Genomic DNA, 25,769 nt, shown 5'->3' with positions numbered 1-25,769 from the left:
GTATGCTCTCAATAAGAGTAGGCCGGGATGGAGTGTGGGGGACAACTCCATAGATCTAATCTTTCTTTTACTTAGGAACTGTCCTGATTTACTCTTCTTCCAGAGAAGAGCAAGATCTGGAAGGTGATTCTCAAATTGTCTTCATTGCAAAAGTATTCCTTGTCTGGTGTGTTAATGTTGTGATAGGCCTTCATTATAACCACACTCAGCATGGAAACATTTAACACATAAAGGGATTTCTTATCTAACAGTCTGACTTCCACAGACATGCACTTTCCCTCCCAACTATTTTTTATTTCTGTTTCCTTTTCCTTTTTTAATTATTGTTTATTTTATGTTTCGAAATAATGTCTACCAAAATCAAGACAGTAAGATATGGGCTTCTCTATCTGTTCTACAGATTTGGGTATTTAAGATTTGTAAGCACAACTACAATCCCATAATGCAAAGAGGGTAAAATGTGATGTCTGCACGATTTGTATACCAGCTCTTGCCTAATGAAAAGTGGTTTCCAGCGGGCAGATTGACTGATAAAGCTGAAAGTGGCACGGACAGTGTTTATAGGGAATAACAGAAAAAGGAAAAAATTAGGTTAGATAAAAGAAAATGATTTCCTTCAGTAAAAACATGAATGATGATTCATCTATGATCCTAGATTTAAAAACTAAGGTACATACGATGCCTTCCCGGTGACAAGTTGGCTGTCTCCGGGATACAAAACGTGTACACCCTCTTCTACAGAGGTGTTACGGATGGCAGGGGTTCCTTCCATCTGCTGCGAAATTCAACCAGGCTGTGCGATATTAGTGGGGGAGGCATCCGCGAGTACGGAATCTTGTTGTTTGAAAACAGTAATTTGCCCCAACGACGAAAACAAACTATGATTGAAAAAGTTACAATTGAACATCAAAGAAAGAAATGACCCATTCTTGCATATATCGTTAACGGTCAGTTGATGCACTTTAACTTTTGGAGGACCGATTTACTTTTTGTCAGGACGCATGAAACGACCGACTGAAGTGCTCTGCCGTGGGTCATATACACTGTTAGCTGCTGCGGGATTCTCATCTTTGGAAAGACAGCCAGTAGGTCGATGCATTTATTAGTGGGCAATTCTGAAAAGTCTGTCTGTGCTTTCATGTCCCAAATATTTTTGCGGTCAAGTAGTATACTTTTCCCCTCCAAGCCAAGGGAATCAAGTATTCTTTTGATAGTAAGCTAGCTAGCAGTTCTTCTTGCGCTTCTTTTTGTCGTTCTTCCGAACTAGTAGGTTAAAGATGCATAGAGGTTTTGAGTTAGCTTAAATGTTTCATGTGTAGGTACAACGCCATTCACACTACTTTACGGTGGGAGATATACTGTTGGATATCTATTATCTTTTTGTGAAAAGTTTACCATCAAATCTCAGACTCGGAGTCCGACATTTTTCTACGCTGGCTGTTCCGTCGCCCTCAGACAAGGTAAATTCGTTTCAAGGTGCAGGCATGGCTATCTTTATAAAACATGTTTTTTCTTTTTTTTTTTTTCTTTTTACATATGTTGTTTACAGTTTTGGGAAGAATAAAAATATAGACATACTCAGGATGTAATGTAGTTTAAATGAATCTTGTTTAGTAAGGACTATAGATGGTAAAACAAGTTTTTTTTAACGCGGTTTTAATTATTCGAGACTCAGTGTTTGGCAAACCAAGATTTGTTGTATCAATTATTTACATTACAAACGTTGTTTTAATTTAAATGGTGTTTGTTGGCATTCATTCCCAAAACAATGTTTGGAGACCACTTCAACGCACATAACTTCCGATCAACGTTGCATTCCGTTTATTTGCTTGCTGGTCTTTATCAACCTCATCACATAACACTTAATGAATCTTTCTGCTCTGATAATTCAAGATAAAACAGGTTTTGTGAAATTAGACGAGCCTTTTGCCGTTATCGTTTACAATGATTAGGGAATCCCGGATCTTAATCAGTCGGCCAGTGAAGGAGAAGATGAAATGTGGAGTTTAGCGCCATCTCCACCGAGAGTTCATCAGGAAAAAGTCCTCTTAAATTAGTCTGCAGAAGAGGAAGTGAGGAATTTTCGTTCCCTCTAATTTACCAGACGTCTGGATTGGCAGACTTATTGTTGCTTAAATTAATGATAGTCTGTATTCTGTAGTGAAATATGACATTAGCTCAGTATGTCTCATCTTAGAAGACTTTTTGTGCAATTAGAAAGTTTTGTGACAGTTCTTAAAACATGATGTAGTCCTAGACCAGTTTATTTCATGACAATAGATTGCATGTAAACATTACCAGTTGGAACTTTCAAACTTTCCCTGAAACAGTGGTGACATATTTTAGGTGGAATAGAAAGACAGAGTAAGTATTGTAATAAGTATTCTAGTAAGTCGAAGCACTACAAGAGCAGAGCTTAGTACTGTAGGCACAGACAGACTGCTCTGGGAGTGGAGGAATGACTGGGGTTGTGCCACAGAATCAAACAGGGGAGCTGAGGAATTTTATGCATGGATGGCAGCAAACAGTAATTATGGGGCCATGCTTGAATCTCTTTGTACTCCCAAGGAGGGGAAAAAAGTGTCTTAATCCTTATCAACGAACAGGACCCTGCCCATCCCCGTTTTCTAGATTTGGACTAGGCTACAGCGACCTGCTGTATGACCCCTGCAGGTTGGGTCTCGTTACGGAAGGCTTGGTGCCTCCAGCTCAAACACAGTGCTGTTTAATCAGCCCTTATGCTGGACTGTTGTCTCAGCGGCCGTGTTGTTATGGGAGCCCAGGGAACGTGGTTGTGGCTGCATGCTTTTCGGCTCGTCTTCTGTCTGGCAGCAGAAGTGGATTCCTGGAGCCCGACCAGGCGCTGAGTCTCTGTGATGACCGCTCGTCTTCAGCCCCGAGGACCTCCTGATTCATCTCAGCTGCCGGAACAAGTCGTCGTTCTTGGAAAAAGTGAAATTCAATTGGTTTTTCATGAGGGCACACTCATCAAGGTTATCCGACGGTGTCTCTAGTTTGTGAATGAATATCATGAGACATTTCCTTTTGGTTTGTCACAGGTTTTTACCCTTTGGCTCTAGACCATAGCAGCTACAACTTTCAAGTAGATGACGATATAAGTGACTCAACCACCTCGAGTGTAGTGACTCATTGGGTAACCACCGTAGCTTATTCATCCCAAACTACTATAGGGTTAGGGTCTGGTGCATGACTGTTCAGCCATTTGTTTGTTTTTTGCCGTTTCTCAGATTGAGTGGTTTTAAAGTTGATTCTCTGCTTTTTTTTTCTTCTTCAGTAATGATGTGTTCTCTGAAACAAACCCCCTTACAAGAAGCATTTGTTCCACCCCAACTTGACAGGCATGAGAGCAAATGGGGGTTAGGGGTCGGGTCACGTTGGGGTTGGGTCCAAAACCAACTGTTAGGTGATAGATCTCAGAGTGTGGAAACGATGTCTCGCCGGCCTCCCTACAAGGGTGTCGCGTAACAGGCCTTCGTTTTGGGTCCTTCGAAAAATTCCTCAGGGGGGATTATGAGGGTTACTGGCAAAGTGTTAATCTCGGAGGCCAGATGCAACAGGAGTGATGGTGCAAGCAGATGTACACAGGAGGGTCGACCGCAGCGCCGTGCCCACTTAGAACACACAGCCCTGCCCTCAGTGGTCTGTGCCCCACAGGAGGAGGGTCCTACCCCAGTGGTCTGTGCCCCACAGGAGGAGGGTCCTACCCCAGTGGTCTGTGCCCCACAGGAGGAGGGTCCTACCCCAGTGGTCTGTGCCCCACAGGAGGAGGGTCCTACCCCAGTGGTCTGTGCCCCACAGGAGGAGGGTCCTACCCCAGTGGTCTGTGCCCCACAGGAGGAGGGTCCTACCCCAGTGGTCTGTGCCCCACAGGAGGAGGGTCCTACCCCAGTGGTCTGTGCCCCACAGGAGGAGGGTCCTACCTCAGTGGTCTGTGCCCCACAGGAGGAGGGTCCTACCCCAGTGGTCTGTGCCCCACAGGAGGAGGGTCCTACCTCAGTGGTCCAGACAGGAAATGTCATGAGAAACATCCATACTCATAGCCTAGCGCTTCCTCTAGGAATGTGTCACTGCATCAACCAAACGGCAAACAATCCGGTGTCGTTAATGTGACACATTCATCGATGGATCCGTGTTTGTTTTCAGACTCAACATGGCCTGCGTGATTCCTCTCTGTACACACTCTTACCTTGTAAGCTTGTTGCTGTCCGCCAGTTAAAGTGTTGCTCGCGCACTAGGGTTTACATCTAAGCTCCTTACGTCAAAGCAGCGTTCTGGCAGCAGCCAAGAAAAAGGAGGTTTTTACACGTTCCCATTGCATTACGGCTCATTTTGAGTTATCGGTGTCATCGGATTGTTCACTAAAACTGTTGGCTCCTTGTGTGTAGGATCGCATCATGATGAAACTTGCGATTTACACCCCCTAGCTCCCCCGCTCTCTAGATCCCTGGTGTGACCCTTTGCTGCCCTTCTGTCTCCCTCCGGGCCCTCTGGGAATTCCTCCTTGTCACTTTATCATTTTGAGATGGAGGTGTTCTGCTACAGCATAGATGACCTTCCGTGTAAACTGTTACGGCGTCTTAAGCCGTAAAGACAAACGATCTAAAAAGTTCTTTGTGGATTAACGAGAACGCAGACATGCCAGTTATAGCGGCCCAGTGTCTGTTAGATTCTTAATTAAAGTTGGACATCCCCAGGTTCTTTCATTCCGTGTCGTAAAAGAAGGTGCTCTTCCTACAGGTGTTCAAATGTATAGGAAATAAACCGCTATTTAATTTAATTTAAATTCGAATGACCCATTAAAGGTTGGTGTCTGTTTCCCCCCCCTCCAGGTTGTCATCGTGAGCGGCCCAGTGCTGAGGCCCCACAAGTCGTCATGGAGTTCCTGTCTCAGAGTGGTGAGCAGTTGTAGCACCGTCAGCAGCATGCTGGTGTGGGCCCCTCTGCTGGCCCTCGGACTGCTCGCCCAGGTCCAGCCAGCCCAGGCCCGCCCTGCCGTCATCAACGAGGGTAAGACCCCCGAGCCTTCACCCGGAGCTCTCCATCTTACATTTACATTTAGTCATTTAGCAGACGCTCTTATCCAGAGCGACTTTCAGTAAGTACAGGGACATTCCCCCCGAGGCAAGTAGGGTGAAGTGCCTTGCCCAAGGACACAACATCATTTTGCACGGCCAGGAATCGAACCAGCAACCTTCTGATTACTAGCCCGATTCCCTAACCGCTCAGCCACCTGACTCCTACGTCTTCCACGTAGACTCGCTCTTTTCCTGTACGTCAATCCCTCTTCTAGATATTTTGAAAATGAATCAGCTGTATGTTATTATTTTTTCCCCTCCAGTGCGTGAATTTAGAGATGAGACATGGTTAGGGACATAAACTATGGCCCACGTATATGACTTCACGTCTAGAGAGCTCCATCTCCGTACACTGCTGAAGTTCATTTTGCTTGTGGCGGTGTAGAGTAATGAGAGGCGGTGTCTCTGTGCGTCTGGTCTCTGTGTGTCTGTACTCTGCCTCTCCAGACCAGCATCCTACGTTGAATGTTGGATTAGCTGAGCTTGCCTAAAATCTGTTACACTAGGATAGTTCCTTGAGCAAAAAAACAGTGTTTTCACTGAGCTGTTCGTTGTTAAAAGTATGGTCGAGATTTTGGCTGGTGGATTTCTTTATGTTGGAAGCAGCTTGACTTTGGCCGTCTTGTGTTGGTTTACTGGTAGTACATCGGAAACTGAAGAACTATCATACTGTATGTATAGTTAGGTATGGGGGAAGCAAGAGGGGTATTTCAACCAAAACAGTAATTTACCTGTTTATTAACAACAACCCTTCCCCTCCCTAACTTAGACACAGTCTCTGTGTTCTTGAACAGGCTAGAAGGCTCAACTGGATTGCCTGCCAAAAGGCACCCGAATGGTTACACAAGTTCAGTTGGGGGGGGGGGAACCCAGAAAAGGCAGTGAAATTGAATCCGGAAAAATGTATCACTTGGCCGTGTTCCAGTAGTGTAGCCCGAAGGCTGCCTGGGCCTGTGGCTAGGAGCCTTGGGATGTTTACACCCAGCAGTCGGAAGTGGAACGCTACAAAAGGAATATGATAAAGCCCCGGTATTATAATGACTGTAATTATGAAAAAGGGGTCTCTCTTGGGCAGAAAGTCTTAAAATAAACTAGGCAGGCCTGTGTTTATCCCTGAACCGAGGCGAGCGGGGAGTAAATGGTGGCCATCTGTGGCTGAAGGGAAGTTCTACCTGGCAGACCCTGCCCCTCTCCTCTCCGCCCTTTTGTAATGAAGAGGGTTTTGTTGTCGTTGAGAGAAAAGGGAACTGACAGGGAAACTATAAATTAGAGAAGGAAAAAAAAAAAGAAGATCTTTAGTTGGAGCCCTCCCCACACCTCAGAGATAGGGTTTCGCAGAAGTGGATTGGTTTACGGACGAATCTCTTGGATATATTGCAGGGTGGGGAGAGTGATGCATTGTCTCTACAGCCCGGTTTTCAATCACCAAATGGCCAGGTACTATCTATGCGCTCCCCTGCTTATCCCCCGCCCCCCCGCCCCCCCCCACCCCCAACACTGCTTGGGTATGCATCACTTTTCCTCCGCACCCCCGTTGGGTGACTGATGGCTTCAGCTGTCGACAGACAACCACAGCAGAAGCATTTGGTCACATTCCTTTTGTCTTGGGGCGGGGAAACGAAACTGCTAAATGACGTGGAAACAGCCATGTTTTATGCATGTCTCTTTGGTGGGTTTCTCTGTTTGTCCCTATGTTCACTTGAGAAAATATTTAAACGCCTGTCCAGTTACCATCTGCTTCACATTTTTTAAAGCCTGATATCTATTCAAGGATCATATCATGAGCTTGCATATTTTTTTATTTTTTATTTGGCCATGCGAACAGTTTGACAAGCACTCTTAAGTCAATTAAATACCATTACATTTTTAATTGCAGGATATTCTGACTGCGACCTGTGTCGTTCCCCCCCCCACCCCCCTCAACATATTCATTTATTGTAAACCTTATGAAAGAGTGAACTCTCTAAAGGAGAGGAGTCGTTCAGAGGTCCCCATGGGAACCTTGCTCATCGAGAGTCCCTCTGGCTCCTAGCTCCACTTCCTGTCTGGAGCCCTGCAGCTCTGTCAGTCACAGGAGAAGTGACCCTGCCTCTTCACTGAAGGGCCCTGGGAGCCGGAGAGCCGGTTCTGGGCCTTGAGAAGGGGCTTGGGGGGGGGGGGGGGGGAGTGGATTGAAGGGCCGGGCTTGTGGCCGTCCTGTTCTATGGAACACCTGTAACCATGGCATTCTTACAAGGCTGAGGACTCTATGGTAGTCGTGAAGGACTGTTCTAAAGCACAGTGTGCTTTTTTTCCCCCTGTAGGACTTTGGCTCTGCCTTGCAGTAGTTTTCAACAGAGGGAGTCGCCTCATTGACAATGCTAATGCGAGATAGAAAAGGCCATGTGGCTATTGTGCCTCTAGAAGACCCTCTTCTTGCCCCTCCACCCACTCATCTTGAGAATGTTCTTTCTGCCAGGGATGTGCTAATGTGAGAACGTAGTTTTAGGGGTATTTAAAAAGTTCAATACTTTAAAGAATTCAGCCTTAAAAAAAGAGAACATGGATTTAAACAGCTTGAAAACGCCATGAAATATTATGTCTGGGTTTCCCTTTAAAAATAAAATACAAGGAAGTTGTACGTTTTATAGTAAATGTTATTTCAATATGGTCGCTGATTTAACGCGCATCCTTAGTACTTTCGCATGTGCCGTGTCTGTGCTCTGCCTGTCGCAGAGCGCAGCAGTCCACCATCATTCCAGCCAGACCAGGAAATCTCTACGGTCGTTCACACAGCGTATTACTTCCTATTCTGAAGCCTAAGCAGGTTCTAGAAACTGCCGCCAACACGCTCTGTTTTTGGAGTCTGTCTTGAACTCGCCACCCCCTGCCCCCCCCCCCCCCCTCACACACACGCACACACACACTAAGCCCCACTCCTCCAACCCCGCAAAACCTGGGGTTGCAAGTTTACTTCTCGAAACTAAATCTCTTTCATGGTTTGTGTGATTAGGATGATTTTCAGGGATGTCAATCACTATTTGTTTTCTCAATTGCTTGGAAAGGATGCATGAGAGCCAAACTATTCCAGCTGGGTTGCTCTCTGAAAAAACGGTCCCAAATCTGTCTTAATCCCATCATAGAATAAGAAGAATTTACAAGAACAAACTTCCTCATAGACAGACTGGAGTTTCACCTAATTGTTTCTTTTCTACACACCTTGTGATATTATAACAGGAAATGGTGGGGGAGCAATAGTTTAAGTCTTGTAATATCGTGCTCTTTGACTTGTATGATCACACACACCCAACTGGAAGTATAATATACTCATAAGTAGGAAGTGTTAGGTGTGGAGTGACTCCAGGAGCGGGTGTTGGACCTCATACACAAAAAAGACGGCCTTTGCCAAAGCATCAGGTCCATTTTTACAGCTCTTACTGGGTCTTTATGGGATGTCTGTGGGCTAGATAAATAGCTGGGATGTTGACATAGCCTTATCAGTGACATCAACATTTAGAGGGTGAGAAGGGGAAACAAACTGCATGGCCCGCACACACCGCAAGGAGAGCTTCAGTTTGAAGCCGCGTGTCTCTTCTGGATGGTTCCCTAAATGCACCCCCTGCTTTCCTGTCCCCCTTCTCTTTGGTTTTGTTTTTGAGGAGAAAGTTGATCCTACCCCCTGGCCTCCTTCCTGCTGGGATTAAGGGGCTGTCAGACATATGGGATCCAGGAAATACCTTTACTAGGCCCAACTGGGGTCACTATGGCAACTGGCACTGGAACCTGCCGCTGCAGGCTCTCTCGCGCTCGCTTGCTCTCTCTCTTTCTCTCTCTCTTTCTCTGTCTCTCTCTCTCTGTCTCTCTCTCTGTCTCTTTCTCTCACTTTCTGTCTTTTTCACTTTGGTTTTCATTCAAAGTCCATCTCTTTCTGTCTCTTGCCTGTCTATCTGTCCGTCTCTCTTTCTCCTTATACATCTCCAGTATAGAGATATCTGTAGTGGAGACACCATATCAGCTCCCACTATCCAGTTCTCTGTCTCTCCCGCTCTCCTGCGCACGCTCTCGCCCCCACCCCCCACGCCCCGCTCTCCCCTTCATTGTTTGGATCCCTTTGTTTTCGACGGGAGGGAGGGATTATTGTGATCAGGTTTGCTCATGTTGTCCTGAGGGGATGCCGCCAGGGCTGTGCTCTCTGTTTGGACGGACAGCCCGGTTTATGTTCCAGACACGCACACAAACCGTGCATACCCAGCCTTCGGGACATTAGATGCCGTCAGTAGATTTTTTCCAAACACTTGTCGGCGCCCGTAGCGACGTGCCTCTCCGCCCGCCTTCACAACCTATCATATCAAAGCCCCCCTCAGTGATTATAGGCTGTCAGCGTGGGCTACTGGGCGTGCGGACATCGATCCTGCGGCACGCCTAAGCAAGGAGGTTGAAGGCAGACGGCGTTCGTGGAAACGATGGCGGACGCACCACGCCCCCCCCCCCCCCCCCCCCGCACGCACGGAGGAAGAATCTCAGGACGCGCTCGGCCTCCGTAAACAGAAAGACGACACCTGATGGACATTGTGTCAGCGTAATCGGGTTACACCCCTTTCCCCCCCTCCACCCCTACCCCCCCCCCCCTCTCCCTGCCTTTCCCAGACTCAGTAGCTGAAGAGGGGACTCAGGTGTCTAGCTACGTGAAGCCGCCCCCGATCCATTCCTCTAATCTAATTCCACCTTCCTCTCACAAGGAGCTCCCTGCCAGCCTGGCGATTGGCCCCTGACTAATTCAGGAAGCGATTTAATTTGGGGAGAGATGGGTGAGGGGGGAACGGGGGTTGGGGGGAGGGGGTGTTGGGGAAGGGAAGGGGGAGCGGGCGCTGCTTGGTGTTCCGCTCAGCGCGAGGCCAACCAGGGGTGGGATTCAATAAGCCTGGTGTGAGGGGGGATGGAGAGAGAGAGAGAGAGACGGCCGTATGTCTGACCCCGTCTCTGGGATGGGAAGGCGACGTGCCTGTCTGTCTGACCCCGTCGCTGGGATGGGAAGGCGACGTGCCCGTCTGTCTGACCCCATCTCTGGGATGGGAAGGCGACATGCCCGTCTGTCTGACCCCATCTCTAGGATGGGAAGGCGACATGCCCGTCTGTCTGACCCCGTCTCTGGGATGGGAAGGCGACGTTCCCGTCTGTCTGACCCCGTCTCTGGGATGGGAAGGCGACGTGCCTGTCTGTGACCCCGTCTCTGGGATGGGAAGGCGACATGTGGTCTGACGTTGTGGACGGCTCCCTTTACTTTCGGCTCACTGGATCTTATGATGTGCGAAGGCCCGCCCTTACACTGTGTGAGTCTAGTTATGGCTTATTGACGTTGCGGTGCAACTCGACTAACTTCTGACTCCCGTCGCCCTGGGAAGCAGATTGTTTGACCTCCATGCTCCCCCTCCTCCCCCTCTTGGTGTCCTGCTGTGACGTTTGCCCCTTTGCCGTGCTGCCCCCCCCCCCCCCTCCAGTGCCCCCGGAGGCCCAGGCGGAACAGTACACCCTGTACCCCGGGGACCGCCTGGAGCTGAGCTGCACGGCCAAGGCAGAGTCGCCCCCCCAGGCGGCCAACTGGACCAAGGACCAAGCGGCCGTGCTGGACGGCGAGCACACGCACCTGCGCAACGGAGCGCTGGAGATCAAGGGGGTGGAGCCGGCCGACTCCGGCCTGTACGTCTGCACCACCTACGGGAACCACAGCCTCTACTTCTCCGTCAACGTTTCAGGTGACTGACCCGACCGACAAGGAGAACGTATTATATTCGCTTTTTGAGCTTTGAGTCTTTGTTCATAAGTTCCTGGTTTTGGGGATGTGAATCGTTTTTCGTGTCTCCTCTTTCCCCTTTCTCGTCGTCCCCCCCCCCCCCCTAGTTGACGTCCACGTCTCGTCCGAGGACGAAGACGAGGAGGAGGAGTCGTCCTCGGAGGAAGCCAAGCTGTCCAGCAGTCAGCTGTTACGTGAGTACCTCACCTGACCCCGCCCGGCCATAACATTAGCATAGCCGCTTAGCGTTTCCCCCCCCCCGGGCGTGCCGATGAAGGAGCCACATCTCCATCGACCCTGTTAATGTCGCTCCGACAGCGGGCAGGAATGTCCGGACGGCGGTGACTTACCGCTCGGCGCTGGAGTCTGCGGGGCGTTCTAAAGGCAGCCAGGCGTGCTCGCCTGACTGGCCGTCATGCCTGTGCCCGAGGGGGGGGTCACGGGAGCCCATTACCCCTGACCGTGACCTTCAACAAGGGACTCATTAGCTGCCTCTCGTGTACCCTCCCTCCTTTTCTAACTCCTTCCTTCCCTCCTTCCACATTTTTTCCCCTCTCTCTCTCGCTCTCTCTCTTTACCTTTCTCGCTCTCTCTCTCTACCTCCCTCTCTCTACCTCTCTCTCTCTACCTCTTTCTCTCTCTACCTCTCACCCTCTATCTCTCTCTCTTTCTCTCTCTCTCTCTCTCTCTCTCTCTCTCTCTCTCTCTCTCTCTCTCTCTCTCTCTACCTCTCTCTCTACCTCTCTCTACCTCTACCTCTCTCTCTACCTGTACCTCTCTCTCTCTCCTTCCCTCCCTCCTCCTCTCTCGGTACCCTCCCTGTCTCTGTCCCAGCGATGGCCCCTCAGTGGGCTCAGCCAGAGAAGATGGAGAAGAAGCTCCACGCCGTTCCTGCCAGTAAGACCGTCAAGTTCCGCTGTCAGGCCAGCGGGAACCCCACCCCCACCCTCAAGTGGTTCAAGAACGGCAAGGAGTTCAAGAGAGACCAGCGCATTGGAGGTTTCAAGGTAAATGACGACAGCTCAAGAGGTCACAGGTTCAAATTCCCAACATGCACCTTGCCTTGGATAAAAGCAACTGCCAAATCAGTATATTAAATACAGTATTGTATTGTAGTATGGTTTCGTAAGTGTGTCGCATTGGCAACAAACTATTGTGCCTCTGGAAGCTTCGTATCACAATACACCCGTTGAGTTTCTGTGAATATATTTTGATTATAACTTTTCACATTTATTTTGGAAGTCATATTTGACTGTCTGACATGAAAAAAAAATAGACAGACGACTCACTTCCCATCATATCACCACAGTCTCGCTTCATCGGAGGCTCCTTTCTTCCTCCCCTACCCAAGAGATACAAAGGGGTCGTAACAGCCCTCCTCTCTAAGGACCCCCAGACGGTCCCTTGAGTTCCCCGTGACCCCGAGTGAATCAGGCTCCTGACCGTGGACGGAGATATGCTGGAGATCTCATCCCCACACTAGCTCTCTCCCTATCCCCGCAAAGTTAGCCAGTGGAAACCAAGAGGCAAAACTCACACCTCGCTGGGGGAACAATGCTAGATGAAACCCTACTCCACGAAGGGAGGGGCCGGGCGAGCCAGCCTGTCCAGGTGGAACACCCCTGGATGTCCTCATTACCTGGGCTGGGTGTCTGTTGTTGCCAACCTGGATCAGTTCGCTGTACTGAAACAGAAGCCTGCAAACATGTCCGAAAGCAATGAGTCCTCTTACATATTATACCATGGCCTGGGTGGATACTCGATTCTGATTGGCTGGAAATGGTGTGCATTCTTTTGCTGCATGGTTGGAAACCTCTTCACGGTTCAAAATGAATGAGCTTGTTTCGCTGTCTCAGCTTGATAATGTACCGCTGTTTAATAATGTCAATGATGCCACGACTGACAGTGATATAGCCAACGCATATTTGACATGGAAAAGTTCTTGATTTTGGGACGTTTTTGTCAAACGTACTGTCAGATCATATTCACTGTTAAACATAGACAAAGTTATTGACAGGTTTGCTGTCATAAAGTTATTTTTGGGGGGGTCAGTGTCACTGGCATCAGTCAAGATTTCAACCGGTTGTCGGTTCTGAGCGTGGAGAAGAACCATTATCATCCTCTTGAGAAGGATGGAATCTGCATGCTGAGTCCTTGGCTTCCCCCTGCACCCCATCTGATACTGTCTGGCCGTATCAGGATGTTTTCAGGGGGCTTGTCTCCCCCAGCCCCCTCCTGCATCTGGTCTCCCCATCAAGGTGTTGGCCAGCCTCCCCCCCCCCCCCCCCCCCTCCAGCCGGGACACATTAAGGCGTTTCCTCCCTGCTCCCCTGCTCTCCCCGGCTCAGCCAGCACACGCCACCATCTGGCTGCTGTTTATTCAGTCAAGGTGCAAAGGTCCGAGTCGGCGGCCAGGGAACGTCTACCAACACCCCCCCCCCCCCCCCACACACACACACGCACACCTCACTTTTACAACCACGGTTCTATTGTTCATACGGTCAGAACTTACGGAGACGGGAGCGACGCAGAGGGGCAAGACCACGTGCTTGTTTTAGCCGAGCTCCACCACATCTGGCCTCGGCTCCTCCCACCTTCTCGGGTCTCTCCGATGCTGAGTGAGGGGCCGCTGTACGCCAGGGCCCGTGTGGCCGTTTGATGTTTCCTCTGGGCCCGAGCGGTCTCTGGGAGTTTAATCATTCACTGCCGGTCTTGGCAGATTTGTCGAAAAAAATCATAACATAAATACAAAGAGCCGAGCTTGCGGCACATTAGCGGAGGGGGTAACAAGGCAGGCCCCCGCAGGAAACTGCAGTGTCTGTCTGGAGTCGTACAACCCGCCTCCCGAGAACGACAGAACGAGCTGTAGGAGGGGTCAGACAGGCTGTAGGAGGGGTCAGACAGGCTGTAGGAGGGGTCAGACAGGCTACAGGGAAACCCTCACTCCAGAACCAAGACTGTGGATTCATCTCATGACACAGCACGAGACGTTTGTACACATCAGCCCCAAATTTACTACCAGGATAAATGTAATATGTTCTCAGGAAGTTAAAATGCTGTAGATTGTGATGAGATATAACTGGTCCAGATGGTTTTCTCTGGCCTGCTACTTGTACTACATCCTGGGTGGGGTAACCGTACCTTCACATATGAAGTGTCCTCACATGGACTTTTTGTGGTGCCACACCTCCTCATACCCCCTCTCGCTCTGACCTCTGACCTTCGCAGGTTCGAGAGCACATGTGGACCATCATCATGGACTCTGTGGTGCCCTCCGACAAGGGCAACTACACGTGTGTGGTGGAGAACCAGCATGGCAGCATCAACCACACCTACCAGCTGGATGTCGTGGGTAAGCTTGCTCCTCCTCCTCTCCCTCCTCCACTTCCTGCTCCTCCTCCTCCACTTCCTGCTACTGTCCTTACCAAACACCCCGACAAATAATACTAATATGGTTCTAGAATCGTGTTAGTTCTAGAACGGCGTCACAGCACTGGGTCATTGGTTCAGTGTGTCTTAGCGTAGTGGAGACCCAAACCGAACTAATTAGCTTCAAGATGTCCTTCAAACCAGAGGACCAGAAGAGAACTCCATTTGGGAGATTGTTTACTTGTGGCCTGATGGATGAAGGGATTTAGAGGAGTGATTATCCCCTCCGGGATGTTCCCTGTGAGGTTCTTGCGCACCAGCGGTTCTGTAAATCAAAGTTCCGCTTCCACAGACAGCAGAGTCCTCTGGGGCTGTTCCTGGCCTGGTGTTTCGGCCCCCCCTGCTTACCTATCACACTGCATATCTTATTTTACATCTTATTTTATATTGTATAGTATTGTTTAGAATTACTTAGAACTGTTGTACATTTTCTACATTTTATATTTAGTCTTTTATGTTTATCTTCTGCACCTTCCTGCCACAGTAAATTCCTTGTTTGTGTAAACTTACTTGGCGAATAAAGCTGATTCTGATTCTGATTGTGAGTCACAGAGCCGGTGAATGGGTGCTAGAATGTTCCAGGTGCCAATTTGAGCTGAAAAGTAAACAGGCTCACCGCATGTGTAGCTCTGCCAAATGCAGCGTTCTCAAACGTGGTTTTGTCGAGTTATCAGTCATCAGAACGGCGCCGGCACAACATTCTTTTCTCATGGCAGCAGTGTAATTCCTACATTTTAGGCCTAATGGCAGCAATTAGACTGAAAGACCCATTACCCTGGCTGTGACATCGCTGTCTGAAAGTTGTGATGTATTTTTTTCACAAAGGCAATTGTCTTTCTATGACTTTAGGCATCATCTTGTATCAAACTGATCTGTGTATGTGTTTATGTGTGGGTGTGTTTCTGTGTGTGGATATATCTGTGAATATGTGTGTGTGTGTGTGTGTGTATGTATCTGTGTGTGTGTGTGTGTGTGTATGTATCTGTGTGTGTGTGTGTATGTATCTGCGTGCGTGTGTTTCAGAGCGCTCCCCTCACAGGCCCATCCTCCAGGCCGGCCTTCCAGCCAACCGCACGGCAGTGGTGGGCAGTGACGTGGAGTTTGAGTGCAAGGTGTTCAGCGACCCCCAGCCTCACATCCAGTGGCTGAAACACATCGAGGTGAACGGCAGCCGCTTGGGAACCGACGGCCACCCCTACGTCCGTGTCCTTAAGGTACGAGCTAGCCCCGCCTCCGCCCCTCAGCCCTGACTCCGCCCCTCAGCCCCGACACGTAGCCTTTTAGCATGAAGTATGTAGTCAAAAAGATGTAGTCAGTAATGCAACTGAGTAGTGTTGGATGTCAACTAAACTGTTTAGTTCTTTAACTGTAAGTTCAGCTCTTTGTTGGGTTAGTCTGGATACTTTTCACTTCCTGTTATGCCATCCTCATTCATCTCCTGAGGACAGGCTGCCAGTCGAGGGTGAACACCATCACTCTGCAGAGACTTGATCCCTCGGTTTAACAAGGCCTTTCCTCCGCCCTGTCATTTCAACCCCTCGTGAAAGGAAAATGGAACCCCGTGCTGACAAACGAAACGTCTTATTCAATACCGTGCCCCCCACCCTCTCCCCCCCACCCTCTCCCCCCCACCCTCTCCCCCCCACCCTCTTCCCCCCCACCCTCTCCTCCTCCCCCCCCCCACTTCATTTAGTTAATGTAACTAACAGATTTTGGTGTGCTTGTGCGTGACCTGTTTTTGTTTCCAGCACTCTGGGGTCAATAGCTCGGACACTCAGGTGCTGACTCTCTACAATGTGACCGAGAAGGAGAGCGGGGAGTATATATGTAAAGTGTCTAATTATATAGGGGAGGCCAATCAGTCGGCCTGGCTGACCGTCACCAGATATGAGCCCCAAGGTAACTGCCCGGCAGCGGCCCAGCACCCTACACCCTTCCTCAGGCAGGTGGGGCCCCTAGGGGCCCCCTGGAGAGCTAGGGCCCCATGTAGGGACCATCTCAGCAGCTCCTCTTCTCCCTCTCTCTCTCTCTCTCTCTGTCCCTCCTCGGTGCTCCTGACTGTAAATGACGCGATGGAAAATTCTCAGCAGAGCGCTTGAAAGTGTTTGGGGGCTAAGGTTTATGTTGGACTCCTTCTGCATTCCTGCCCCTGTGCCTCTCCTCGCTCCCCTCCCTAACAAGGGCCTCTCCTGCCATCCGCTCCTCTTACTTTCACTCCTTTGCCCTTCACAGTCCTGTGCTCCCTCTTAACTGCACCACACACACACAGGCTTCTTTTCCAGCCGTCTTACTCTTGCCTCTCTGTTTCTCCCTCCTTCTGTGTTTTGTGGCCAGACTGTGTGTGTGTGTGTGTGTGTGTGTGAGCTCTGATGGGGACTTCTCCATGCATCCTGCATGTCGGGATGTGAGGAGGAGATGGGGAGGCGTGTCATGTCTGGTGTTGGTCCGCCACAGTCTAACCGGCGCGGCCTCTACCTAACCAGCACCTCCGCTAACCAGGCCTGAACGGCCCTTTCTTTCAGCGCCGCCTGTCCTCTGGGGTTTATATGGTGTTTGGACTGAAAGGTGGAGGGGGGCATGGACCCCCCCCCCCACCCCCCCCACCCACCTGCCTTCCGTCCCCTCCTATCTCCAGTCTGTCCCTGTCGGAACTCTCTTATACTCATGGCTGTCTCTCTCTCTCTCTCTCTCTTCCGGGGACATCTGTTGGTTCTCCTTCCATTGTTCTGTTCTAGACTGCGGGCCTTAACACCACGGACAAGGAAATGGAAGTTCTGCAGCTGAGAAATGTGTCTCTGGATGATGCTGGGGAGTATACGTGCTTGGCGGGCAATTCTATCGGGTTCTCTCATCATACTGCATGGTTGACCGTGTTCGAAGGTATTAGTGGTTCTCTCTCTATCTCTCTCCCCCCCCCTCGTCTATCTAATATATCTAACTGTCCTTCCTCCCCCCCCTGCTCTGTCTCCTTGCTGTTCATCGCCCACATTGGTCAGAATGGGGTTCTTCACCCCAGGCTCTAATGTGAGAGAAAGCTACTAACCCCCCCCCCCCCCCCCCTTTCCTTTCTTTCAACATGGCTTCTGACCCATCCAGTCTCTGTGGATTGGGTAGCACAATCCATGAATAAAACTACCTCTGTGTATATTGAAATCTCAGCACATGCCAAACAACCTCCCAGACTCCGGATCTCTCAGAACGTTGTTTATTGACAACCTTTAAATCCAAAAAGCCGAAAGCCAGACTGTGGCCTATTTGTCTGAGGTAGTGAGCAATAGAAGCCTGGAGCTGGTTGTTTGGCAACGCTGATTGCATTTCTCTCTTATCTGTGTCTCCCATTCTGGTTTCCAACTGGTGTTTACATTTGATTTCATACAAAGTTTTCTGACAAGCATGACGGATGACATGTATTCGTGATGTCATATCCTGCTGTGAAGACAGCGCCTCGCTTTGATAATTGGGCTGGTCTCAGCGGATGCCTCATTCACCACGGTGGGAATGGGCATCTGGCCAATTATCCTGCTGCTCGTCATTAAACCTCTGAACACAAGGCCAGTTTACTTGTGTTGGCGGTGTTGTGGCACTATTGATTGTTGGTGTTTTCACCCAAGGGAGGAAAAGCATCTGAATTGGATTGATGAAGGTTGTGTTAGGGTATATAAAAACAATTCCACCTTCCTTAATTTTATTACCAATAAGGAGACTCCATGTCAATTTACTATTTGTATATTATTAGGCAGTTGCTGAAAGGCCTAGGTCAATTTATTGCTGAATCATAGACAGCCTATTACCAACAACCAACACAGTGATGACTAATCCTTACAAAACACAGTTCAGACCTCATCAGAGCTCAGAATGGGAGAACTCCACTAAGAGGAGCAGTTATTACTGAAACAGATTTAACACGTACTATTGTATACCTTGTGGCATGCCATGTGAATGAGAAGATCTGTATTTGTGATGGAATTGATGTGCAGTAGTTGTGTTTCAAGCGTGGTTTGTGTGTGTGTGTGAGTGATGTTCCGTATAAAAACCAGAGCCTTTACACCCCACTACTGCCCCACACCGCATTTCCGCCACGCGATTTCCCCACCAAATTCCTCTGGAACTCTTCCAAATGATCTGGACCTCGGATCCACTTCTAGACCACCTCAAATCGTCAAAGCCTTTATGCAAGTCCTGTGGGTCCCAGCCTTTTAAGCCAGCAGGTCGTAGCATGTGTCCAGACGGCAGCTTAACGACACCAGGGTCTAGGAGTGCTGACAGTCGCACTGACAGAGAACGTGGAGTGAAACCCGCCGCTTGTAAGAAGCGACAGTGCTGCCGCCACCAGAGTCGGAGCCCCCCCCTCCGCGCCAGACATGTCCCAGGCTCTGCTTTTCATACCGCGACCGAGTGCTCTTTTGTGAACGCGTCTGAATGCCGTGTTTTGTAGCGCCCTTGAGAGAGTCCCTGCTGGGGAGTGGCGTGTCGTACAGTGTGTGTGTGTGTGTGTTGTGCTGCGTAGCGTGATTGCTGAATGTGTCGCTGTACCTGGGGGGTCTGGATTGCACAGACCTCCCAGCGTTTTTTTCATTTGACCCCGTGTGCCTGACCTCCCCCCCCCCCTCCCCCTATCGCCCCTGGTTACCCCTCACCCAGCCGTGCCTCGCTTCACCCAACCCAGCCACGTTTACCTGGAGGTGGTCATCTACTGCGTGGGCTTCTTCTTCATCGCCGTCATGGTGGCCGTGGCCATCCTCTTCAAGATGCGCAGCTCGTCCCGGAAGAGCGACTTCCACAGCCAGCTGGCCGTGCACAAGCTGGCCAAGCGTATCCCGCTGCGCAGACAGGTAACAGAAAGTAGATAGGGGGTTTGAAAATCTTTTTACACCTTTTTTTCCCCCCTTGCTGTCCTTCTATAACCCCCCTCGGCACCGGGGGAACGTTTCCGTCTAGTGAATTCAAACACGCACGCAGAAAATGTGTATTGCAATGAGGTGATGCCATTTTAACACGCTGAGCTTCTGACCCCTCCCCCCACCCCCCCTCCCCCCACCCCCCCTCCCGGCCCAGAGAGTCCATGAGGTGAGTCAGGTGGGTATGTTTAAACACCACATAGTCCTGTCCTGTCTTGAAACCAGGTTCACGGTTAATGAGCCATTTTCCTTTTACCACGCTCATGTTCGGACTTTTCCGTCCACTCTGGACACCCTTCTGACGCTCGTCCTCTTTCTGTGCCCGTGTTCCTCTACGAGAGAGTAATGTGAGGCTCCCCTCCTCCCCCCTCAGGTGTCCGTGGACTCCAGCTCCTCCCTCCACTCAGGGGTGATGCTGGTGCGCCCCTCCCGCCTCTCCTCCAGCGGCTCCCCCATGCTGTCGGGGGTGTCTGAGTACGAGCTGCCCCAGGACCCCCGCTGGGAGCTGAGCAGGGACAGGTACCGTACCCCCCCCTCCCCACTCCCCCCCCCTCCCCACTCCCCCCCCCTCCCCACTCCTCCTCCCCCTCCCCACTCCTCCACTCCCCCCCCCCCTCCCCACTCCTCCCCCCCCCCCTCCCCACTCCTCCCCCCCCTCCCCACTCCCTCCCCACTCCTCCCCACTCCCCTCCCCACTCCTCCCACTCCCCCCCCCCTCCCCACTCCCTCCCCACTCCTCCCCCCCTCCCCACTCCCCCCCCCCCCCTCCCCACTCCCCTCCCCACTCCTCCCACTCCCCCCCCCCTCCCCACTCCCTCCCCACTCCTCCCCCCCTCCCCACTCCTCCCCCCCCCCTCCCTCCTCTGCCACCTCCTCCTCTCTCAGCTCTGGAGGAGATGCAGAAAACACACCAGCACACCACCATGATTACACAGTCCCTGGTCACTTACTGTCACTTAACCGCCTGATTAGGATAGACTGCTAGGAAACAGTCGAGGAGGGAAGGACGAGAGAATTCCATGTACCTGTACTTGTCACAAATGGAAATGGAAAATAAACGATGATGCATAATATTTACACCACCGTTCAAATCATGGTCAAGGCTGGTTTCATACAGCAGTGACGTCAGTGGTGTTTTGGTCTCCAGGCTGGTTCAGGGCAAACACCTGGGAGAGGGCTGCTTCGGCCAGGTGGTGATGGCCGAGGCTCTGGGCCTGGACAAGGAGAAGCCCAACCGAGTGACCAAGGTGGCCGTCAAGATGCTGAAATGTACGTCCGCCCCTTTTCTTACCCGTTTGTCATAGTGATGCTGATCAGATTCTGTGTGTTAGTGGTGGTGGTTGGATTTGGACGTTTCTGGAAGGGCTTGGCTTTGACGGTTATGTTGAAAGGGGTTTGTTACTCGAGGCGTTATAGCCCTTATTTAGGGGAGGGTACAGTTCAGTAGTTAGAGCACTTGGCTGCAGATCAAGAGGGCACAGGTTCAAATTTCCCCCTGTACTGCATGTCGCTTTGGTCGAAAATGTAAACGGATACATTATTATGATTATTATATTTAGTAAGAGCCTCAGTCAGACTGGAGGTACCCTGAACTTCTTCGAAACACCCAGAGGAACTGATATGACCACACACGCACACAATCACACAAACGAGTCGAGGTGAACACACGCACTCCGAGCTAGTGACCGGAACTCTGGCCACTCTACAAATGAGAGACCAGAGCAAAACATTTATGAGAGCCGCTGACTTTGGCTATACGACAAGGTTCATAAAACGCTGGAGAGCGAGGGAGAGCCGTTTACTGCCTGGTGCTTTTCTAAGTGCCTCTCCCCAGAGATGTCTGCTTCCCCCCCCCCCCCTTTGTCTCTCCGATGCATTGAAGAGATTCTGAAAGTACACACTCTGCACTCCTAGATTATGGCACGAGAAAGCAAACTATTTGAGTTGTAAAATATCAAGGAAGCAAGGCAGTGCTAGCGGCTCGGATCCCTCCCAGAAGTTTTAGTCTTGTTCACACTTGTTCCTCCCAGCTACTCAGGATGTGTGTGTGTGTGTGTTACTCTCATCACTGACCCACTTAAGCCCAATGTTCCCCCTGGGGAAAGCGCACTATGGCCTAGCCACGTTTACTTTTACAAGGTTTCATTGGGACCCTTTCTTTTACTGTTGAACACCAGAGGGTTGATGAACGTGTGTCCTGACGCTGTGTTTCTCTACCTGCTCAGCTGACGCTACGGAGAAAGACCTGTCAGATCTGATCTCGGAGATGGAGATGATGAAGATGATTGGCAAGCACAAGAACATCATTAACCTGCTGGGAGCCTGCACGCAGGACGGTAGGTCCCCCTGACCCCCTGATCAGCTTCTTGAGCTGTTTCCTGGGCTCTCGTGTTGGTGAGCTGAATCAGAAAAGGCCGGGCCTGATTTTATCACAAATGGGGAGGCGTGCGTGTGTGTGCGCGAGCGTGTGTGTGTAATAGCATGAGTAAGCGATTCTGACATCGGCTTCCGAGCTCTCAGTTTGAGATGACCACAGCTGCTACCAGGGTTGCCAGATCTTTCAAATCCCCCCTGACAGGCGCTGGCACCAGGCTCTCGTTCCTGCAGAAGGAGAGCAACATTAGCGTCCACTCTGCTAAACACACTCTGGGAACCTGTTCTCTGTTCCGCCTGTTGTGTGTGTGTGTGTGTGTTATTGTCTTCCGTTCCTCTCATGTGCCAGACCCATATGGAAGTCCTCACAGTTTCTGCCCTTTGAAAAACGTTCACGTTTGCATTTAAAAGGAAGCCATTTTGAAATCGAGTTGTCCCCCGTTACAGCACGTTAAGTCCTAATGGCTGAATTTGTAATGCAGTTTTTACCCATGACAATTGGTCATGGGTAAAAACAGTCCCTGCTGTTACCCCCTCCCTCCTCCCCCTTAGCCCCCCTTCCCCAGTACCATTAGACGTAGGGCACCACTGGTCACACAGCTGTCAGAATATAACTCAAGTCTTCCACATGACTTCTCAACCTGGAATGAAACCCCTGTCCAGTGAGAACGAAGTCGAGCCCCCCTCGTTGTCCTCCGTCCAGCGCCGTGGTAACAGGTCGCGTCCGAGCGACCAAACCAATCAGAACGTGTTCCTTTTCGGCAGGCCCGCTGTACGTGATCGTGGAGTACGCCTCCAAGGGCAACCTGAGGGAATACCTGCGTGCCCGCCGGCCCCCTGGCATGGAGTACTGCTACAACCCTGACCAGGTGCCCGTGGAGAACATGTCCATCAAGGACCTGGTGTCCTGCGCCTACCAGGTGGCCCGGGGGATGGAGTACCTGTCTTCCAGGAAGGTGAGGACGGGCCGGTCCCACAGCTGCCTCCCTCCTGGAGACACGCTGGTCTACCTCACCCAGATCCAGGGATTCAACTGAACTAAGCTCATTCTCCTATCTTTTTTTCTTTCCATCTCTCTCTCCGCGTGTGCGCGCGCGCGCGTGTAGTGTATACACCGAGATCTGGCGGCCCGTAACGTCCTGGTGACCGAAGACAACGTGATGAAGATCGCCGACTTCGGCCTGGCCAGAGACATCCACCACATCGACTACTACAAGAAGACCACCAATGTGAGGACCTCAGTAGCGCTGGTTGTTGAGCGCTTGCGATTTTCACTAACACTGTAGGCACTGGTCATGGTGATCTAGCTTTTAACCCAGTGATCCTCTATCTCGCTCGCTCTCTCTCTATCTCGCTCGCTCTCTTTCTGTCTGTTTTTTTTAACCAACAGGGTCGTTTGCCAGTCAAGTGGATGGCCCCAGAAGCCCTATTTGACCGCATCTACACTCATCAGAGTGACGTGTGAGTATGGACAGGAAGCTGCGACCGGTTGCTGGAATACAGGGACGAGGGCTTTGGACTTGTGTGATTGGGTCTTAACCTGTGTGTGTGTGTGTGTGTTCAGGTGGTCCTTTGGGGTGCTGCTGTGGGAGATCTTCACCCTGGGGGGGTCTCCGTACCCGGGCGTTCCTGTGGAGGAGCTGTTCAAGCTGCTGAAGGAGGGTCACCGCATGGACAAGCCCTCCACCTGCACCCACGAGCTGTAAGCTGCCGCCATGACACCTAGCTATAGACCAGACCCAGTCATAGACCAGACCTAGCTATAGACCAGACCCATAGACCCTTCTCTGGTCCTTTTGACCCTTCTCACATTAGCGTTTTCTCCCTCCCTCCCCCCCTCCCGTGCAGGTACATGATGATGAGGGACTGTTGGCACGCAGTGCCCTCCCAGAGGCCCACCTTCAAGCAGCTGGTGGAGGATCTGGACCGCACCCTGGCCATGACGGCCAACCAGGTGAGGAAACACCCGCTCCTCCCAGCAGGACGACGAGAAAGCCTCCGAGTTCACATGTAGCCAGCGTATCTAACCACAGGCTTGTGTGTGTGTGTCTGTGTGTCTAGGAGTACCTAGAGCTGTCCGTGCCCCAGGACCAGTATTCCCCCAGCTACCCCGACACGCGCAGCTCCACCTGCTCCTCCGGAGAGGACTCGGTCTTCTCCCACGACGCTGCCGCAGAGGAGCCCTGCCTGCCCAAGTTCCCACCCAACTCCAACGGCGTGGCCCTGAAGAAGCGCTGATACCTCACCTCCCTCCCTCCCTTCTCCCATCCCCCTCTCCTCCAATAGCAGCTGGGCTGGACTCTTCCACACCATCCCCTCACCCGCCTCACCCCGGCCCCCAGAGATGAAGCTAAACACTGGTGCTCTGAGAGAGAGGGGGCTTGGAGGCCCCCACCACCCCCCCCCCCCACCTCCCCCCCTCTGAAACTCTCACAGCAGCCTGTTACAAGGACTCAGGAGTTTCCTGCCTCCTCATGGCTGAAGTGGATATTTGTGTGGTCTCTTTTTCAAAAAAAATTTCGGGGGCCCTTTCTATCGCTGAGATGGGTTTTCTCTGTCCTTGTACTGGAGCAGGACAGAGCCCTGCTGTCTGCTCCCGTCTTGAGAGTTCTACAGGACGAGAGTTCTACAGGACGAGAGTTCTACTGAGGAAACGTAGAACAGTGATCTAGGTGCCTGTTATTGTGTCTGATGTATTTTTCCAACTGTTGCTTGTCGGTGATGTATGAAAGCGTTTTGTTTTCCAAGACCAAATTTTCAGAATATATTATCAAGAGACATTCATATCTTGTATATGTTAGGGCGGTGATCCATTTGTTTCATTTAAATTACAATCTTCTTGTAAATACAGTTAGAAATTTATAAATATGAATATATATTTACACTTTACCCTTATTTTGTATTACCATATTTGATTTACTATTGTTTTTGTACAAGGATGCTAATGTTTTGTTCTTTTTTGCATATAGTCCATAGGGGCCATTGCTACATGAAATTGTATTGAAGATTACCTGGCCAGTTTTTTGCTATTTGACATTTCAGCTTTGCTTTTCTCTTTAGTACTGGTTAACGACCCTAGGAAATACGTATTAATTTTCCGTGTATTCAGGTCCGCACATTTCTTTCCCACGACAACAAAACTGCATTCTTTAGTGTGTGAGGCTTGTGTAAAAAACGTTAAAAAAGGCAGCCATTTTTCCTTATTAAAATCCATGCTGTAGTGTGCGTGTGTGTGTGTCAGTGAGAGATGTTGTGTGTGTGTGTGTGTGTGTGTGTGTGTGTGTGTGTGTGTGTGTGTGTGTGTGTGTGTGTGTGTGTGTGTGTGTGTGTGTGTGTGTGTGTGTGTGTGTGTGTGTGTGTGTGTGTGTGTGTGTGTGTGTGTGTGTGTGTGTGTGTGTGTGTGTGTGTGTGTGTGTGTGTGTGTGTGTGTGTGTGTGTGTGTGTGTGTGTGTGTGTGTGTGTGTGTGTGTGTGTGTGTGTGTGTGTGTGTGTGTGTGTGTGTGTGTGTGTGTGTGTGTGTGTGTGTGTGTGTGTGTGTGTGTGTGTGTGTGTGTGTGTGTGTGTGTGTGTGTGTGTGTGTGTGTGTGTGTGTGTGTGTGTGTGTGTGTGTGTGTGTGTGTGTGTGTGTGTGTGTGTGTGTGTGTGTGTGTGTGTGTGTGTGTGTGTGTGTGTGTGTGTGTGTGTGTGTGTGTGTGTGTGTGTGTGTGTGTGTGTGTGTGTGTGTGTGTGTGTGTGTGTGTGTGTGTGTGTGTGTGTGTGTGTGTGTTAATGTCATCATTTGTGGACTGCACCAGAATCTTGTCTATTCATGATTGGTCCTTTTGTTTTAAGTATGGTCACAACTGTATAATTTGTGGTTGTTAACCGTGCTTGTATAAGCTTCATAAAGCAGAATGCACTTTTACTGTGCATGCCATGTAATGAACAGATCCTTTAAAGGCTTTAAACAGGAGACTTGTCAGACAACTTCTGGTAATGGTTTGCAGAGCACATATGTCATTGTAAAAAGGATTACATAAAATAAAATGCTATCAAGAAAACAAATCGTTAAAGCTTTCAGAGTTTGAAAGAACTTAATAAACGGGTCCATAAATATCTTGACGTTGTCGTGTTTGTGACGTAAATCATTGTTCGTAGAGATTCGCCGACAGCCATTTCAATCTCATACCCATTTAACACAGGTTACCAGGGGCGATCAAATAT

The 25,769-nt window shown here is 50.3% G+C and overlaps 1 protein-coding gene across 6 annotated transcripts; it reads left to right on the top strand.

The window, feature by feature from the left end:
* Positions 1 to 759: 759 nt before the first annotated feature.
* fgfr1a (fibroblast growth factor receptor 1a) lies at positions 760 to 24,696 on the top strand. 6 transcript variants are annotated; one of them, XM_062451765.1, is made up of 19 exons: positions 761 to 1,085; positions 1,320 to 1,460; positions 4,851 to 5,028; positions 10,574 to 10,828; positions 10,974 to 11,060; positions 11,701 to 11,873; positions 14,095 to 14,218; positions 15,319 to 15,509; positions 16,044 to 16,194; positions 18,937 to 19,127; positions 19,567 to 19,712; positions 20,341 to 20,462; positions 21,419 to 21,529; positions 22,332 to 22,522; positions 22,673 to 22,795; positions 22,957 to 23,027; positions 23,131 to 23,268; positions 23,415 to 23,520; positions 23,628 to 24,696. In XM_062451765.1, the coding sequence occupies exons 1-19, from the start codon at positions 1,002 to 1,004 to the stop codon at positions 23,802 to 23,804; spliced, it is 2,760 nt and encodes a 919-aa protein (XP_062307749.1). In that variant the 5' UTR covers positions 761 to 1,001; the 3' UTR covers positions 23,805 to 24,696. The 6 variants fall into 6 exon arrangements, with proteins under 6 accessions (XP_062307754.1, XP_062307753.1, XP_062307749.1 ...); XM_062451764.1 differs by having other exon boundaries at positions 18,937 to 19,134; positions 19,568 to 19,712; XM_062451768.1 differs by lacking the exon at positions 16,044 to 16,194 and adding an exon at positions 17,031 to 17,175 and having other exon boundaries at positions 764 to 1,085.
* Positions 24,697 to 25,769: the final 1,073 nt, after the last annotated feature.

The sequence above is a fragment of the Osmerus eperlanus genome, chromosome 25 (genome assembly GCF_963692335.1).
Source record: "Osmerus eperlanus chromosome 25, fOsmEpe2.1, whole genome shotgun sequence".
Taxonomy (NCBI): Eukaryota; Metazoa; Chordata; class Actinopteri; order Osmeriformes; family Osmeridae; genus Osmerus; species Osmerus eperlanus.
Note: the sequence above shows the minus strand (reverse complement) of the source record. Positions and strands in the feature narration are given on the sequence as shown.